A 16,991-nucleotide genomic window follows, 5' to 3' on the forward strand; every position below is an offset into this window, starting at 1 on the left:
TCATTTCAGTTCAGTACATTTAAGTTGCTTTGTTTTAGCCAATTTAGCTTTTCAGAAACTCATTTAGGTGTTGTTCATTTTTGCCTCAGGCTTGCAGATAGAGATATTATAACAATTATAAGTGTCCCCTTTCGTTTTATTTACATTTTGTTTGTATTAAGCTTGTCCTAATTAATATTAGAAGCTGACCACAAAATCTCTGATCAGTGCAACTCTAACCTGGCCTGCTGACAACTTTACTCATATATTTTAATTGTCACTATGTTACCCATTTTATATCCTGTTTTTGTTTGTTTTTCTATCAGAAAATGTTTGCAACCAGCCCGTTTACTGACACAGTGATGACTCCAGAGTTGGTGGTGGATCCTTTGCCAGTAGAGACTGGTGATGGACTCATATGGGTGGTCGGCCCCGTCTTGGCTGTGGTCTTCATCATTGGCATTGTCATCTCCATTCTCCTTTTGAAAAAGTGAGTTCGATTTGGAATAATTGGAATAATCATCTCATAATATAATTTAGACAGCACTCTAAAAATAAAATTGTTCAACGTTAAATAATGGGAAATTGCCGATTGGCTTCCAGGTAGTTTTAGTTTGCCCATATTTTGCCACTAAATGAGCTTTTTTGTCGGATGTTAAACATTATATCATCTCACTATTATTACTCTGAACTTGCCATTTTGAGCTGAAACAAGGCTTTGCAGTTTTAGTCCCTGCTCCAGGCATATTCTCATTAAATCTCAAACTCCACGCCATGTATTGTTATTTGGACTAAATGTGCTATAAAAATTCAATTTTCCACATGTCCAGCAATATCACAATGTGTTCTCATTATTTGATGTTGAACTGGTTATTGATAGTTTATGTGAGGAATTGGGTTATTGGGAAATAATTGCATGTCAGGAAGCATGCTGAAGCGGGGTCGTGTTTTGTATTCATTGCAGCATGATGTCCAAAGACCCAATAACATTGTTGCATGCAAATGTGAAAGAAGCTTTGCTTTGATAAAAGATGACTGTGAGAAGTGAGCTGATTGGAGAAATAAGAGATGATGAGATTCTTTAAGAAGATCAAAAATCTCAACTCAGAAGAATCAGTTTTATGTTCTGAGATATTTATTTAAATTATTCCCGGTTATTTAAAAAAACAAATGCTTCCAAATTGATTAATTTCAGTTTAGTTTAATTTAGGTTTTCATTGCTTTCAGTGATACGCTTGCAGTAATTATCAGCTGCTCTATCCAAGCTCGATAAAAGAGCTGCAAAAAGCGACGGATCAGGTCAATAGGCTGCCCTTGTTTCACACCTATCTGTTTCCTTTATCTTCACATCCTAGAAGTTAGAACTCAAGTGTGAGAGCTAGTTTCTATACACATGAGGAGATTCCTGAATTATCGAAAGGGGTACCAGGGATGGGGTGAGCAATACAAGTGTAGCCTTCTACTGTCAGATGATCCCCCCGCTGTCTGACCTTGCCTTACCTCAGTCTTGGTGGTTAGGGAGAGTAACATCTCTCCTTGGATCTCTTTCTTTTTTCTCCATTCTCTTTCTCTTCATCTTATGCTTACACCACTACTCCCGCCCTGCTTCCCCCTTCTCTCCCTTGTGAATAGTGTTTCCCGGGTCTGCCCTTGGCCCTGACATTCCCCTCTCCTCGCTGTATCTGCGCCCTCACACACACGCCAACACACGCCCACACAAAACACTCGTATGTTCACAAATGCATGCGCTTAGCTACATTCCATAAAGCACTGACGTATTTTCACCCTCTGACACATCTGCAGACACGTTTACACACACTCACCCCTTCAGATGCTGATGAACTTCATCTCGCTTTTTTGCGAGCCCTGCAGTGACCCCTGTGAATTTTAAACTGCTCTCTATTGATTTATATCTCTTCTTGCCTCCCCCTCTCCCTTTCTCCTTGTGTGTTGTGTTTTTACCATCTTTATATATTTATTTGGCTCCTGTTGCATTCTCTGGAAACAGCAAACCAGACAGGTAAGGTGTAGTCTTACTTAGATTCAGTGCATTTTACAAAAGAAGGGGGTAACCTGCCTTCATAGAATATGAAGAACACTAGTGGATCTTGAGCTCTTGCTGTAGAGAGGTGCAAGTTTTATTTGTTTTTGTTTTTCCAAAAGGTGCTTTGTCTTAAAGTCAAAGGCTTAAAAAGTTTAATGTTCTTGACTAAATAGGTAATACATTTAGAAACAAGGCTAATTATTATGCATTTAACTATACTTCTGTTGACAACTAACATTCTGGGTTTGAGTGGTGGCTTTCATCAAAAAATGGGGGAAAAGGTGTTGACAATAAAATTTTCTTTTGGACAACACTTTGACTTCATGTTCCTCCCTTGTCAATGGTTTGTCATCTTTATGCTTCTCTGCTCTTTTTTTCTCCACAGTCGGAAAAGAAAAGAGTCTGAGCCACGCACAAAATGTCTGCTTAACAATGCAGATATTACACCCCACCATCCCACGGACCCTGTGGAAATGAGACGCATCAACTTCCAAACTCCAGGTAGGGAGGCACATTCACAGTATTGATATTATTCTCTGTAAAACTCTATTTGCATAAGAATATTTGTGCTACATGTTTTATTACAACTATGGCAGAGTTGTGGTCTTTTTTTTATGAAGTGGCATAAACCAATAGGAGGCATGAACCAGTTGGAGGGGTAGGGTAATGAGGGTTAGTGTTTTAATGACTTTAACGTAGAACTAAAACACTGTTCAACCTCCATATAGAATAATTGTAGGGATTCTTCAGATTTATTGATTTTTCAAAGGGATTTACTGCCGAATGTTACAGCAAATTACAGCTTTTTACTTTTTGCATTCTATTATTTTAGACTAAAAAGATAGCACAGTTAATTCACTTTTACAGAACAAAAAATCCAACTGTTCACTGACAAATTGTGCATAAAATCCGACATAGTTTTACTTATGTTCTACCTTTTTGTGTTCATTATAGCATTATAGCATTCAATATTATTTTGCCTCTCTAACTGACTACAGGCCATATTTCTACATTTCCCATATCCCCATGTACCAATTAGCCAATAATGATTAACAAATTGCAAGAAATTATGATTGTTAAACTGGATACAAATCCTGTTTTGTCCTTTGGGGTTTTACACGGTTCTACTTTTGTCTTTCTTTTCTTCTGATGTTCGTCCAAGCTAAAAGCTCTGATGTTTGTAACTGAGCAAATTACATTCTTCACACATTCTATTTGGCTTCTACAGTTCATTTGACATGTTTTCCTTCATTTCCCATAAGACCTTTTTTTTTTTATTGTGGTTTTGGAATTTCTTGTTTTGCTCCAGTTGTGGTTCTCATGATTTGGTTAAAGTTGAATATACAGTTTGTTTTGTTTGTTTGAGACATAAGTGAATCAGGATTGTTTAGCTTCAGCTGCTCAGTAATAAGCTTTAAGTTGTGTTCTGGTAGAGCATCAGCATTATACTAACAACATTGGCATTTCAAGTACATGCTTGCAAAATAATTTCCTAAACATATTTTAAACATCCTTCAGGAAATATGTAAAATGTGCTGGTTTGGTTTCCTTGGCAATTTAAGAGAAGTAAAAAAAAAAAATGTACATATATATAATGCATTGAACTTTATTTACATGTTATGCATTGTCACAGATTCTTGGTTAGAATTGAAAAAAGTGTTCAAGGGGTATGAATACTTTTAAAATGCACTGTGATTTCTTTACACTAATTGCAGATGTTGGTGTGTTAGCGCTGAATCCACAAAAAAAAAAAACAATTTAGTTTTTACATGAAGCCCTGTGTTTTTAATGTAGACTTCTGCTTAATATTTATTTTGACATGGAACCTTTTAGAAAAAAAATGATCCCTCATTGGGTTTTCCTTACCTGTTTCTGTAAACAACCAAAAAAGAGGAAATATTTTGGAGTTGGGGGTAAAAACTGATGCAGCCTGTTTTCTTTTCAGTTGTTTTTTATTTCTTTCTTTTATGCCTGTCTCTGAGCCCAGATGTCTTTCAGTCATCCGTCTGTCAGCAGTGGCCAGCCTCTACACCATCAAAAGGCTCAGATTTCAAAATAGAGCATCCCTCTTCAGCTACTTTGGGAGTTCAGACATGCTGCCTGGAGTTTGTTTCTTTGGGCTAAACAGACTTCTTTGTGTCAGATTTTAGAAAAGTGTGATTGAAAGAAGGTGCACATTCCCACTTAGCCAAAGAAATGGTCAAGTTCATTGGATCATCCTGTTTGCCATGTTTATTTTTTTCTGAAACGTTCTTTGTGGTTATTTCAATTTCCAATGACCAACCGCGCTGTAAAACTTTGCTTGACTGCTTGCCATCTGCTGCTCCATTTTCCAGCTCTTTTTCATGACGGATTAAAAACTTATGTTACAATCTAATGCTCCATTTTCCCATAACATTTACTAGTACTGGTATATGCAGAGACTTTATATAAAGCAAGTGTTCTCATTTAGCAACCCTTAAATTGTTCCACAGACTTGGCTGCTCTCTTTATCTCAACACCCAGGAAATTTAATTTGAGTGGACATTTTTGCCCAATTAAGAGGGCCGGTGAGCATTTGTGAACATTCCCATCAGCTAATAGCAGCCATTGTTCAATTGGCATAGTCCCAGTGCAGTTATCCAAGGCCTCTCAAATGCAACAGAGCATATGCCGCATTGGCTGTGTGAGCTCAGTGACCTCTAGTGCTGAAGAACATAAAATATGTTTTTGATTATGTTTCCAATCTGCAAAGTCTTATTCAAGAGTGTGTTCACTGTGTGTGGTTGTGTGTGTGCTCTGAAGCCTGTAGGTAATGTGTCAGCCTCACAAAGAAATCCTCCAACTCCTTTGGGCAGAAAATGTCTAGTTTTGTCACAATCGTTCTTTGTGCCCGGGATTTAATTAGCAAATATGGCCAAAAGCCTAAAGCAGCACAACTAAGTTGATATCTGCTGTCTATCTCTGACCATACTCTGCCATTTTCTCACTTTTTTCTATGCCTTCCCTTTTCTTTCTTCAAAAATAAAAAGGATGTTAGGTGAATAATACTGTCAAAAGCTAGAAAAACTAATCATGATTTAAATTGAAGTAGCTCTCAAATAAAAAAATGTTGCCCTGAAACCATAAACGGTTAAATAAATTGTTGAAATTGGTAACCTTTCTGATTTCAAAGACATAAAAAGCAAACATCACATTTGGTTATCATGCAATAAATAGATATACTGTACATGCAACATACAGTATATCCTAATAAAAACCAAAGTACAAAATGAGATAAAATATTCTGCACTTGTCTACAGTAAATATCTTGTAATATCATTTAATTTCTCATCGTATTATATGAAAGAAAAATTAATAACTGATAAATGATGGCACAACCAGTTCATATTACTAAACTATTTCCACAGTAGTGTAGCCCTGTCTTATTCAGGCCACTTTGACTCTTCGAGAGTCAATCGCCTGGGGTGTTACTGCACATAGACCTTACAGAAACAAAACATGGATCTCAGAATCAATAAGTGGAGTCCTACCTTTCCCTACTTCACAGCTACTTCCCCACTCAGTTTTGCAACTACTTCCCTTTCCCACTAAAAGGTGCGACATTTAACCTCAACCTCTGTGCCCCCTCACACATTACATGAATCATGGCAAAAATGCCTGAAGGTGTCAGAGGCCGAGCTTTTAAAAAGTCTTTTGAAAGTGGCTTATTACTAATGTAGCAAAGTCTTTTGGATTTGTTCCACCGTTCAAAGTATTCCAATCCATGGTTCATAGAGTTCACTCAATAATGGCAATAATACTAATTCAATAATTCAATTTATATTTCCAAACAAAGCTGTGAAAGTACGTAAAGTTGAAGAGAAGAACCCACTCTCACAATAAAATATAACTATTTTTTTGTTGTTTTGTTTTATGCATAAGCTGCTTCTTAGAAAATTAAACACTGAGATTTGATTGGATTTCTTTTCCCCAAAGTGCTAACCCATATATTTTAATCTGCCAAGTAATGCCGCATAACCACAGGGATAAGAGACTGACTGACTCTTGTTACACAACATTGTGGTTTGGAAATAAGATAAATACAGAATTATACTTGTCCACCCTGAAAAGGTGCAAACAAATAACATCCCAAACACACAAAGGTAAGCAAAAAAAGATTAATATAAGCTTAAGGCTGTTGTATTATTGGATACATTTGGCAAAACAGACCTTTTTTGATTTTAGGACTACCTAAGGATTGTTTCTGTATAGACCTGCATTGTAAGAAGATTTTGCACTAGATTGTGTAGTGAAAAATGGCATCTAGATTTAGTGTCCCCTGAAGATTTCACATCCAACTAAATGAGTGGAGAGAAGCTAGAATTTGCTTACAGTAGAAAATCTTTGATACACTTTGTTGCGTATGTTTATTATTTTTTTTTAAAAGCACAAAAATACTGCCCTGCTGCTTGTGGCTGCAGCTGCCTTCTGTTATTTGACACTCAGCTTCTGCTTTGCGGTAACTTTTAAAAACACTCATTTTGTTTTAGCGCCAGCCTCCAGGAGCTGCCAGAGCATTTTCATAACCTTTTGGCTCTGGGGCTCGTCTGAATGAGCTGACTCTTGCAGGCAAATACATATTTAACTTTGACTAATTAAAATACATATTATGCAGGTTCTGGATCAGAGAGGTACTACAGAAAAATTAAAAATGTTTTTCTTCATTTGCCTACTGTCAGTAAATATATATTTTTTAACTGACTAATTATAATTTAATCAACAGCATTATTAAACACCCCTATTCAAATATGCGAACCTATTTCATATACAGTACAGACCAAAAGTTTGGACACACCTTCTAATTCAATGGGTTTTCTTTATTTTCATGACTATTTATAAGGCAAGAAATCCCACTTGTTAACCTGGCAGGGCACACCTATGAAGTGAAAACCATTTCAGGTGACTACCTCTTGAAGCTCATCAAGAAAATGCAGAGTGTGTGCAAAGCAGTAATCACAGCAAAAGGTTGCTACTTTGAAGAAACTAGAATATAAGGGGTATTTTCAGTTGTTTTACACTTTTTTGTTTAGTGCATATTTCCACATGTGTTATTCATAGTTTTGATGCCTTCAGTGTGAATCTACAATGTCAATAGTCATGAAAATAAAGGAAACTCATTGAATTAAAAGGTGTGTCCAAACTTTTGGTCTGTACTGTATATCTTTATGAAATATCTTCCCCTTTATAAATAAAAATCCCTTTACAGAACAGCTCAACTGAATTTACCTTTTGTCACCTCTGTTATTTTCTTTCTTTATTTTGCCTCCATATCTGCTTTTCTTCAACTTTACCCACCACTTCAGCATCTTGTGCAACACTTGACATCCCCATGATTCTGGCTGGAAGAAAAAAAACCCCACTTTATTATATCGGCACATACAAATCAAATATTTCCTTGCAGAAAAAGTCATTGCATACATTGAAAATCACACCAGCACCAGCCAGTACACTTGTAGGTATCAGCAACCTACATGTTTCTCCCGATTACGGTAGTGACTTTAACAAGCGTGCCCTCCTCCTCACAGCGCTGTCAAATCACAGACACGGCACACACTCGCACATAAACAGAATCAGACATGCCTGCACCTCCTCCCTGCTGTGATGAATGACGTTCAGAGACAGGGGATCAGAGTACCACCCGTAAGGCTTAATTAGTCATTGTCACAAATCAATTAGGAAGAGAGGGATGTTCAGTGTCTTCAGCCCTTTGCTGTCGCTTGACGCTGCTAGTATGATGTCTTTGCACTAAGATGTCTAAACAAGGTAAACTCACCTAAAGCTTGGCGCTGTTACTGTTATGCCAGTTTATATCAATGTGTGACGAGCAAAAAGCTTTGTTGTGCCAAATCATACAGAACAAGTCAATTTTATGGTAGCCAGAACTTGTCTGCCAGCACTTAAATTTAGTCACAGGCAAATTTGACACATCCCACTAAATTACATTTTTTTAATTGTATGTTTAGGTTAAAATAGTAATTTTCTCTGACTATTTGGATAGATATTATTCAGCCCTAGTATAGCCTTGGTCTGACTTGACCTCAGAGAACCTTGCTTTTACAGGAGATAAGATTCCCTCAGAGCTCTGACTTCCATCATCTGTTGCTCCAAAGCTGTCAACCAGGAATGCAGATCTTTTTCCACACCTTTTACTTCCAGGGTCTCAGTGAGAAGCTACAGACAAAGAAACCATTCAAAGTTAGTTTTTACCATAAAACATGGGTTTGTTCCCCCAACTTTTGTGTCATTTCCTCTGTTTTCTCAAATGATAAATCTGAAAGCTTTGAGGTTGCAGATCAACTTTCTTTAGTTAATCTTTAACTGTTAAGGTGGAGTCTCTCCCTTTTAGTTGCAGAGGCTGACACTTGTGAAAAAAATAGTCTCTCTATTGAAGAGGACCGTGGTGCTGGTATAGTACCGCAAAAGTATTCATACCCCTTAATTTTCTAATGTTGTCAATTGAAACCCACAAATCGCAATGTGTCTTATTGAGATTTTATATGATAGACCAACACATGGTTTTTAAATTGTTTTACAGTTGAAAATCTGAGCGGTGCAGTGTGCATAAGTTTTCAGCCCCCTTTACATGCCACTTATTCTCCCTTGACACATTTTAACAGTTCTGGGTATTTATAATGATCTCAAGTACCAATGCCCAGAGTGCTTCCCAGGTGTTCATTAAATAACAGAGGATATAAACACTACTGTGTTATAAATATATAAACATATATAAGTATATAAATATACTGACTGGATATAAACTGTTTATATGTTTATATAAACTGTTTATATGTTTATATAAACTGACTGGATGTCAGTTCCGAGTTAGCCCTGACATTCTGAAGTAGGTTTCGACAGTAGAGGAAGATGGGATATTGTACTTTCTCAGGAATAGATGCTGAGACAGTGAGAAGGGTTGACCTGTACATCCACATAATACTTTGCAGCATGTGGATGGATAGGTTTTGCCAATACTTTTATTAGGACACTGTGTTTGCTGGTGATAGTAAAAGCCTGGTCAGCTCTACAAAGTTTGACCTTATTTTTTATATCTGGTTAAATGTCTGTTCTTCAAGTATAAACTGATGGTTCTAATAACAAAACCTGCTATATCGCCTTTGTGCTTTCCTTCATGGCATTTTATCACTTTACCTGTTTATTTTGCCTTTAATGTTGCAATACAGGTCGTTGAACCCACTGTCTCCTATGTTTATTGTTCTTTACAGATTCTGGTCTAAGCAGTCCTCAGAGTGAAGCAGATTTTGACTATGAAAGTTAGTCTTCATGATTTTAGAATATCTTTACCAGATTATTTTAAATATTTATTTTTTATCTTTTTTATGTGTTGTTTTTCCAGCTTTGCTTGTCTCAGTTTACAAATTTACAAATCACATTTTCTTCCCACAATTCACCAAATTTGAGTCAATTATTATGTTGCTTTCTATTAGTATACTGAGCTTTTTATTGCAATTTTTATTTTAATTGGATGCCCGTCATGTCACCCTGAAGGGCTGTTGGCTGTGCATTAATCCACCTTGCATAAATAACCTGTGCAGTCACTTCTGCTTATGTATAGATGCTTTAAAAATGTTTTTGTAATGGGAGCACAATCTGTGTAATTCCTCTTTGTCTTTCACAACTCCTTGTTGTTCTGCCTCCTCCTCCTTCACCAGCACTGCTCCATTTCCATTCCCCACCAAAACGGGGTATTTTCTGCACTATGAGATAACGAGCAGAATTAATTAAAGCAGTGCAAAACAATGGCTCGACATTTGATCACCCCCCTCTTGCTGAAAAAGAATCATCCGAGGGAAAGAGTTTCCTCTCACTTTCTCCCTTTATTTTATTTTAGTTGCTTACCCGCAGACGTCTTTCCTTTTTATATGGAAATATGCAACATCATAAATAGGTTTTTGGCTCGGCTTATCTTAAGGAATCATTTCATTTCTCTGGCACATCAGCTGCAAATCTGTATATTGGAAATGTGTAATTGGGACCTGGTTTGTTTTCTTTCTGTATTCACTTATCACATTTACATTGCAGTGAAAATGAAATGAACTACTCTGGGCCAGGATAGACAAGTTTGTCATTGTTTGTTTGAGTGAGGGATATGAGCTTAACATCTAGGGTGGGAAAATAATATTTTTGTCATTGTCGAGTTTGTCTACTATAATACTTTGTACAATCAAGTTTGAATTAAATGAGTAAGGTGACTTTTGGTCACTTATCTTTGGGTACGTGCTATAATAACAATTTACCTAGGAAAATGGAAGATTAATAAGCATTTTTCTAGCCAATGCTGATTTCTTTTCTTTCATTTTTTTTTTGATAATCCAGATTCTAACTTTTCTTTGTTCTTAAGGATTATAACACAAAAAAGAAAAATGTGCTGCAGGCTCTTTGACAGAGAAAATTAAGATAAAGGGTTAAAAGAGTAGCCCTCTTTATTCATGTTTCCAACCCTTCTCAGATTTCTTCTGAACTCACAACAGAGTATCAAAATATCAAATCATGTTAGTAGGTGTGTTTAGAGAAAATAGTGAGTTTTGATACACTTAATGACTATGAAAGAACGACAAAGATTTGACCTGTCAATCAATAATCAGAGCTGATCAAAAGAATATTGTTGTATGATTCTGACCCCTGGCTGTTTTTTGATGTGCATCTCATTTGATATTTAGAAGAAAAGCTTAGTTCAGCTGTTCTACAGTGTGTGTAGAAAGGCTAAAACCATTTTTCTCAAGAACAAGACAAAACCCAAGAACAGTGTGTAGTAAACAGTGTGTAGTGTCTCTAAGCATTGGAGTAACTTATCTGCAGACTTTAATTTGAGCAGTAAACAGAGAAAAACTGAACTTTAATTATATCTGGAACTTCTGTAAACACAACCACACATGCACAGCTTCAACACCAACACTCTTTGATCTCTCTCTTCTCATGGAGAAGTAGGGATTCCTCATTTGCATTTACATTTACTTATTTCTCTTGTAGTTTACCTTCTGTCACTAAATTTGAAGCTAACTAAAATGCAGGAAATTTAATTAGCAGTTTTTTGCACATATTCCTGATGCATATTTCAGTTTGCTTGGGCATAAAATGCATTCTCAGCCCTTCACCAGTATAATTTGCTTGTGTCAAGAAAATTGAGTAAAACTTTGAAAAGTTTTTATGTTTCCTTGTCCCACCTTTTTTGTGATCAGGATATTGCAATGAAACAGAAATCCCCAATGAATCACAGAAATATTCAATACAAAGAGTTACTCACTTAGCTGATCGTCTCGGTGTGTGTGTGTTCTGGTTCTTTTGTAGTATACTATAAATTTTTGTAGGATGCGACTACATTCATTTGAGTGTCATCTCCATTTGTATTGCATATGCATAGTAATCCTCATGTAATTTAGTGCCTCATTGTTCTCTCAATGTAAATGAAAGTACCGTTACTAATGAAAACTGTCAGCGAAGAGCGTCGAGCCCCCTCTTAAGTACAACAAAAGCAACCAAAACATGAGCGACCCTTGTGACATTGGGGGACTGTTTGAAAGGGAAAATTAAGGGTACTTAATGTGATTATTCCAATTTACATGCCCAATTAACCCTGACTAACTTTTCTGAATGAAGATTTCAAGATGATGTTGGCTTTTGACCTCAATGCTCAGCAGACTAAGAGGCCTCTTATTAGAAATACAAAAGTGCTAACTAACGTAAATCTTGCCAGGCCACATACAACGACACTGTTACAATCTATGGTAGTTCAGTGTTTCATTGCCTGACTTTTGCTGAGCATTGCTGAGCAATATAAAAAAAAAAAAAAAAATTGTAAAATAACAAAAATCAGAATTTCTTTATGCAAGTGAAAGGGTTGTACCCATGAGAGTGTATGTTAGGATTTATAGAAAGTGCAGATGGAAAATGTAACTTAGAATGTTCTACTTAAAGGTCGGGATATCTATCTTGGCACTTGAACTCATTGGTTTGAGAGAACTAGCAGATGAACGAAGACACTTTTTCTTTTCTTTTTTTTTCTAATTCTGCTGCAGACTACAATAGAGCAGCTCACTGTGTCACTCAGCTTCACTGACACTCATAAACTCCCTGATCCCCCGTTCACCTCCTCCACCATAACCCCCCAAACTCCCAGGTCAGGGCTTGAGTTCAATTTTTGTAGTTTTCCATTCAGACATTGATGAAGTAAGCATTTAAAAGATACCACTAACCACAAAGCAAGTCAGTGGCATTTTGAATTAATGACAGAGGGTATGTTAGGTAAAATCAGATTTGAAAAGATTATTTATTAGAACATTTTTAGATGTAAGGAATTGAGGTATTAGATTTTACATTTGTGAAATTTTTGTTTGCTATGAGAAACCAGATTATAGGACAAAACACAGGAAAATACATGATTTTGTTTTTATTTACTTTTGTACAACTTCTTTTTCAAATATACAAAACATTGAACCAAATACAGAAGTTGAGGGGAAAAGATAGGTAGTGGATTTTTCAAAAAAGTAATTGAAATAGTCCAAATTTATTTCAAATTTTACTTTGATGGATTTTTTCCCCAGTTTACTTTAGATACGTCCAAAAGTTTATGTCTAATTGAAGACAGATTTTTAAGCATGAAACACCCAAAAATAAATCTATAAAACCGCATTGAAATTTTTGAATGCCTTCAGTAAACTAAATTTAGATTTGGACTTATTTTATTCTCATTGCACAAAGACACGACAGTGAGATTGGCAAGATTTATGATCTGGAAATAAATGCAGAATAAGTTTATTTTGATTTTAAAAATGTTTTACTCTATTCATTTAAACATTCATTTAAACATCTCCCACATAAAGGTTGATTTATCTAAATCAACTTGTTATAGAGCCATATATAATAACAATACTTAGAATAAAGACCACTAGTAAGCTTCTGAAAGATGTGACAGTGTAGAGATAGAGTGCAGAGATAGAGGGAAGTGCACAAAAGGCGCCATTATTGTAGTTTTTTTTATCTTACTCCAAATATTTTTGGTGGATTCTGAAGAAAAAAAAACATCGTTAGTCTTTCCTGAGTGGTTTTATTGTTTAAATTATGCAGTTTTCTTGTTTGGAGCAGCTATAATGAAATTTGTTCTTTTTTTATCTTTACTTTACAGTACAAATGACTTCTTAACATTTATTGAGAGAATAAAAAATTATTTAAGATGTCTTTTCATTTTGATTTTTCAAAAAATATGTTGCACTTTTATTCTTGTGGGATTGAAGTCAATATAAGTTGACAATGCCTTTGATTGTTGAGGCCATTGTGCTCGTTTTTCCAGCAGCATTTTGAATAGTGGGAAAAAAAATTACATTTGCTGTACAGGTTAGTGTTGCTAGATCCTTTCAATCAAAAATAAAAAGGTTCAACCCAGATTAAAAAACCTCTAACTTTGAGCTCTGGCCTGGTAACTCTTAAATCACTATATTTTTTTTTGTTTGTTTATTAGTTTGTTCACTGTGTATTCGTCTCAAGCTTCCCCATCACTAAAACCTAGCCCTCATTGTTGCACAACCAATAAATCCTTACCTGTTAAAACATGTAATTTCTAGCTTTTGAACCTTTGGCCCCTTTGCTATACTAATGAATCTTTTTCCTTTTCCTCTCCCACATGGAATTCCTGTCAATTTCCTTGGCGAACAGGCATGATGAATCATCCTCCGATCCCTATCTCGGAGCTGGCTGAGCACACCGAACTTCTCAAAGCTAATGACAACCTCAAACTCTCCCAGGAATACGAGGTGAGCGGGCCCAGGGTTTAAAGGTCCTAGAGTATTGATGTCTGCCTTATTGTATTTTCACTGGAACAGGACAAAAGACTCGCTTCTGTTACGTAGTAAAGCAGGATAATTATCGAGATCAATCACGTAAAATTTGCTTTAGTTTGTTGTTGTAATTCCTGAACTGCCAAACCCAATTTCTTCAAATTCTTTGCTGAATAGAATCATTATCTCTACTGCAATACATTACGGAAATGGGAAAATAGATATTTCTTCACGCACAAAAGAAATATTGACATTATTTACACACGCCAATGAACTTAGACTAAAGATTTTCTTTCCTCTACAATAGAGATATAGTCTATTTTCCTACTCAGAGCTCTGCAAAGACAGCCAGGCTTGGTGTGTGTTTAAGAGCCTGTGTCTGTGTGTAAAGTGTGTGCAGGGTGTATAACTGAGCTGTCTGAGCTGTGAGTCGGCTGCGGTTATAAATGACACCAGAGTTGATTAGAAATCAGGAGCGCTGAATCAGCTCTCGTTTGCATACAAGCAATATTCTCTACTCACCATTCCTAAATCACAGAGCCTGACGCCTCATTGCCCGCCAGCTTAAAGTAAAAAGCCGGTACAGAGGCATAGATTGTCGTCATCATGCCTGCTGGTGGATGTTGGTGGATAATGACTTCTCATAGCAGTCCAGCATTTCTTGGGTATCTATTATTCAAGAGCCCGGCATTTGTACTGTATACCAAATGGGATGAGTTTGTGCCTTCCGCTGGGGAGGGGGTAGAAAACGAGAGAAATAGTGCCAGGGCTACAAGTTCTAATTACTCTGTTTTGAGAAAGAGCCTCCAGACAGCGGCTCATCTCTGTCCTTTTTCCCCTCTCTCACTGTCCGCCCGCCCATCCTCAAACAACTGCCCCCCCAGGAAAAATAAATGGCCAAATTAAATAGAGAAGTGTAATTTTAATTTCGTTATTTTCTTGATGAATGGCCGTTCTTTCCTGCGCCCTGGCTTGCCAAGCGCAGCTCTGCAGGGGCTTTGACTGATTGGGTTTTAGCCAGGCTGTATGTAAGAGAGGAGGGAGAAGAAGAGGGGGAAACTGGAGCGCAAAGAGAGAGAGAGAGAGAGATGAGGTGGAAAGGTTTGGTTAATGATGAAGATTCACCGAGCGGAGGCAGAGCAAGGCATCACAGCAGGAGAATGGAGATAAGGAGGAGATAATCGGATGCAGGAGCAGCGATGAAAAGACAACAACGCTTTCACCTGCAGATCCTGAGGATACTCTCAGGAGCTACGCTATGCAATGCAAGGCTTCTCTTCTCAGCAGAGGCTGCCGTCCACTGATAGGCACTATATCACAGATTAGGAAGAAGACAGGGAAATTATAGTTTTACTGGGCAAACTGGATTTTATTTCCTACCGTTTTTGGACATTTACGTTATTTGTTTCCTTTATGTGACTCTTTAATAGAAACACATAAAGCATAGATATGCTCACAGTTTTCAGGCAAATTGTGTGTAATCGGAAAATATTTTACAAAGGATAGACATATTGCAGAAATAAAAGTAAATAGTAAAGCAATAGCTTTAACAGAAGAGATATCTGCATTTCTGGGAGAGCATGAAGAGAAAAATGAAAGTCATAAAGAGTCTTATAAAATGCACTACCTTGGTAAAGACATTTATGCTACATTCAGATCTTATAATAAGATAACATGCAATATTTCATTCCTTAGAATGAAACCTGTCAAGATTTTCAGCCACATTATTTGGAAATCTAAAAATCTGTTTTGAATGAAGTAAAAGCCTCACAAAATGTTATTTTTAAGAACTTGTTATAAGTGTAGATTAATGTAATGTAGATTATAAGTTGATCTCAATAAATTAGAATGTCATAAAAAGTTGATTTTTTTCAGCAGTATACAAAGTTATAGATTTATTTCACACAGAAAGATATATACCACTCGTATATATTAGTCGTTACAATTTTGTGTTAATTTTAATTTTATAATAATGGCCTATTATTATAGATATAATAGGCCATTGGGTTGTCATTGTTAGCTAATGACAACCCAAAATTTCAGGTTGTTAGACAATTTGGACGTTACAGAAGACCCATTAAAAAACTGATTTTTGGGGCGTGCCGTGGTGGCGTAGTGGTTAGCGCGACCCATATTTGGAGGCCTTGAGTCCTCGACGCGGCCGTCGCGGGTTTGACTCCCAGACCCGACGATATTTGCCGCATGTCTTCCCCCCCCTCCTTCCCAGTTTCCTGTCAGCCTACTGTCATATAAGGGACACTAGAGCCCACAAAAGACCCCCTGGAGGGGTAAAAAAAACCCCCAAAAAACTGATTTTTAATACGGACATGTCAGCCTCCTGAAAATTATGCCAATGTGATGAACAGTACAATCAGTATTGTAACTGATCATAGGCTTCAATCGTTATTGAAGCCTATTACAGTGCCGAAAGGACGCTACAAATCAGATGCCAGCTTCAGTGTCATTAGTGGCTAATAGTTGAATCTTATCTGTCACTGTTTCTTTCTTCTACCAAGTGCCCACAATGTGGTACACATCTCAATAAGTACCACCTTTCTTATTATAAAATAAGACTCTAAAGCACATCCGCAATAGTACGCTTCGCCAAACAAAATCACATGCTGGCAGCAACAGGACTCAGACATACTTCATTTTGCCTAGAAACGTTGTTACATTGCTACACCCCTAATTAGGAGGTTAGGATAAGGAAGCTGTGTGGAGAGAATATATGGGTCAGAAACCAGGCATAAATACAAGCTGTGGCTCAAACACAGTAGAATCTTGTCACTATGATAATTATATGCAGTTTGGCCTCATTCTTTCCTTCCAGTCCCTGTTGAAATTATAATTTAACCCTCAATCTCTACACCAAACGTTTATTTGATACCATACAAACTAGATGTAACGAGATGCTTAATTTTCCTGAAAAGCCACAGAAAGATTTATTGCGAATTCTTGTATTTCAAAGAGGTATCCGGTCCAGCGTTGTTCCCTTCATCATAGCAGAAGAGATGCTACCTTGATCAATACAGTTATTTGTCACTGTGCACCTGGTACTTTAGCAGCTGTTGTATTTCAAGCAGTCAGAAAGCAGATGTTCAACATAGCAGGATGTTTTTCTTTAAGCGAAATCACCTCCTCGGTGTCTCTTTCGTCTT

The 16,991-nt window shown here is 36.8% G+C and overlaps 1 protein-coding gene across 16 annotated transcripts in view; it reads left to right on the forward strand.

The window, feature by feature from the left end:
• ptprsa (protein tyrosine phosphatase receptor type Sa) overlaps positions 1-16,991 on the forward strand; it is a 259,420-nt gene that overhangs the window by 211,809 nt on the left and 30,620 nt on the right. For 10 of the 16 annotated variants that reach the window (XM_032572235.1, XM_032572245.1, XM_032572240.1 and 7 more), the window contains 5 exons: positions 306-469; positions 1,988-1,999; positions 2,409-2,524; positions 9,268-9,315; positions 13,712-13,809. In XM_032572235.1, coding sequence (XP_032428126.1) covers positions 306-469; positions 1,988-1,999; positions 2,409-2,524; positions 9,268-9,315; positions 13,712-13,809 — 438 coding nt within the window. The remainder of the gene's footprint in view (positions 1-305; positions 470-1,987; positions 2,000-2,408; positions 2,525-9,267; positions 9,316-13,711; positions 13,810-16,991) is intronic. The other 6 variants (XM_032572242.1, XM_032572248.1, XM_032572250.1 and 3 more) reach the window with 3 other exon arrangements.

This window comes from Xiphophorus hellerii, chromosome 9 (genome assembly GCF_003331165.1).
Source record: "Xiphophorus hellerii strain 12219 chromosome 9, Xiphophorus_hellerii-4.1, whole genome shotgun sequence".
Classification (NCBI taxonomy): Eukaryota; Metazoa; Chordata; class Actinopteri; order Cyprinodontiformes; family Poeciliidae; genus Xiphophorus; species Xiphophorus hellerii.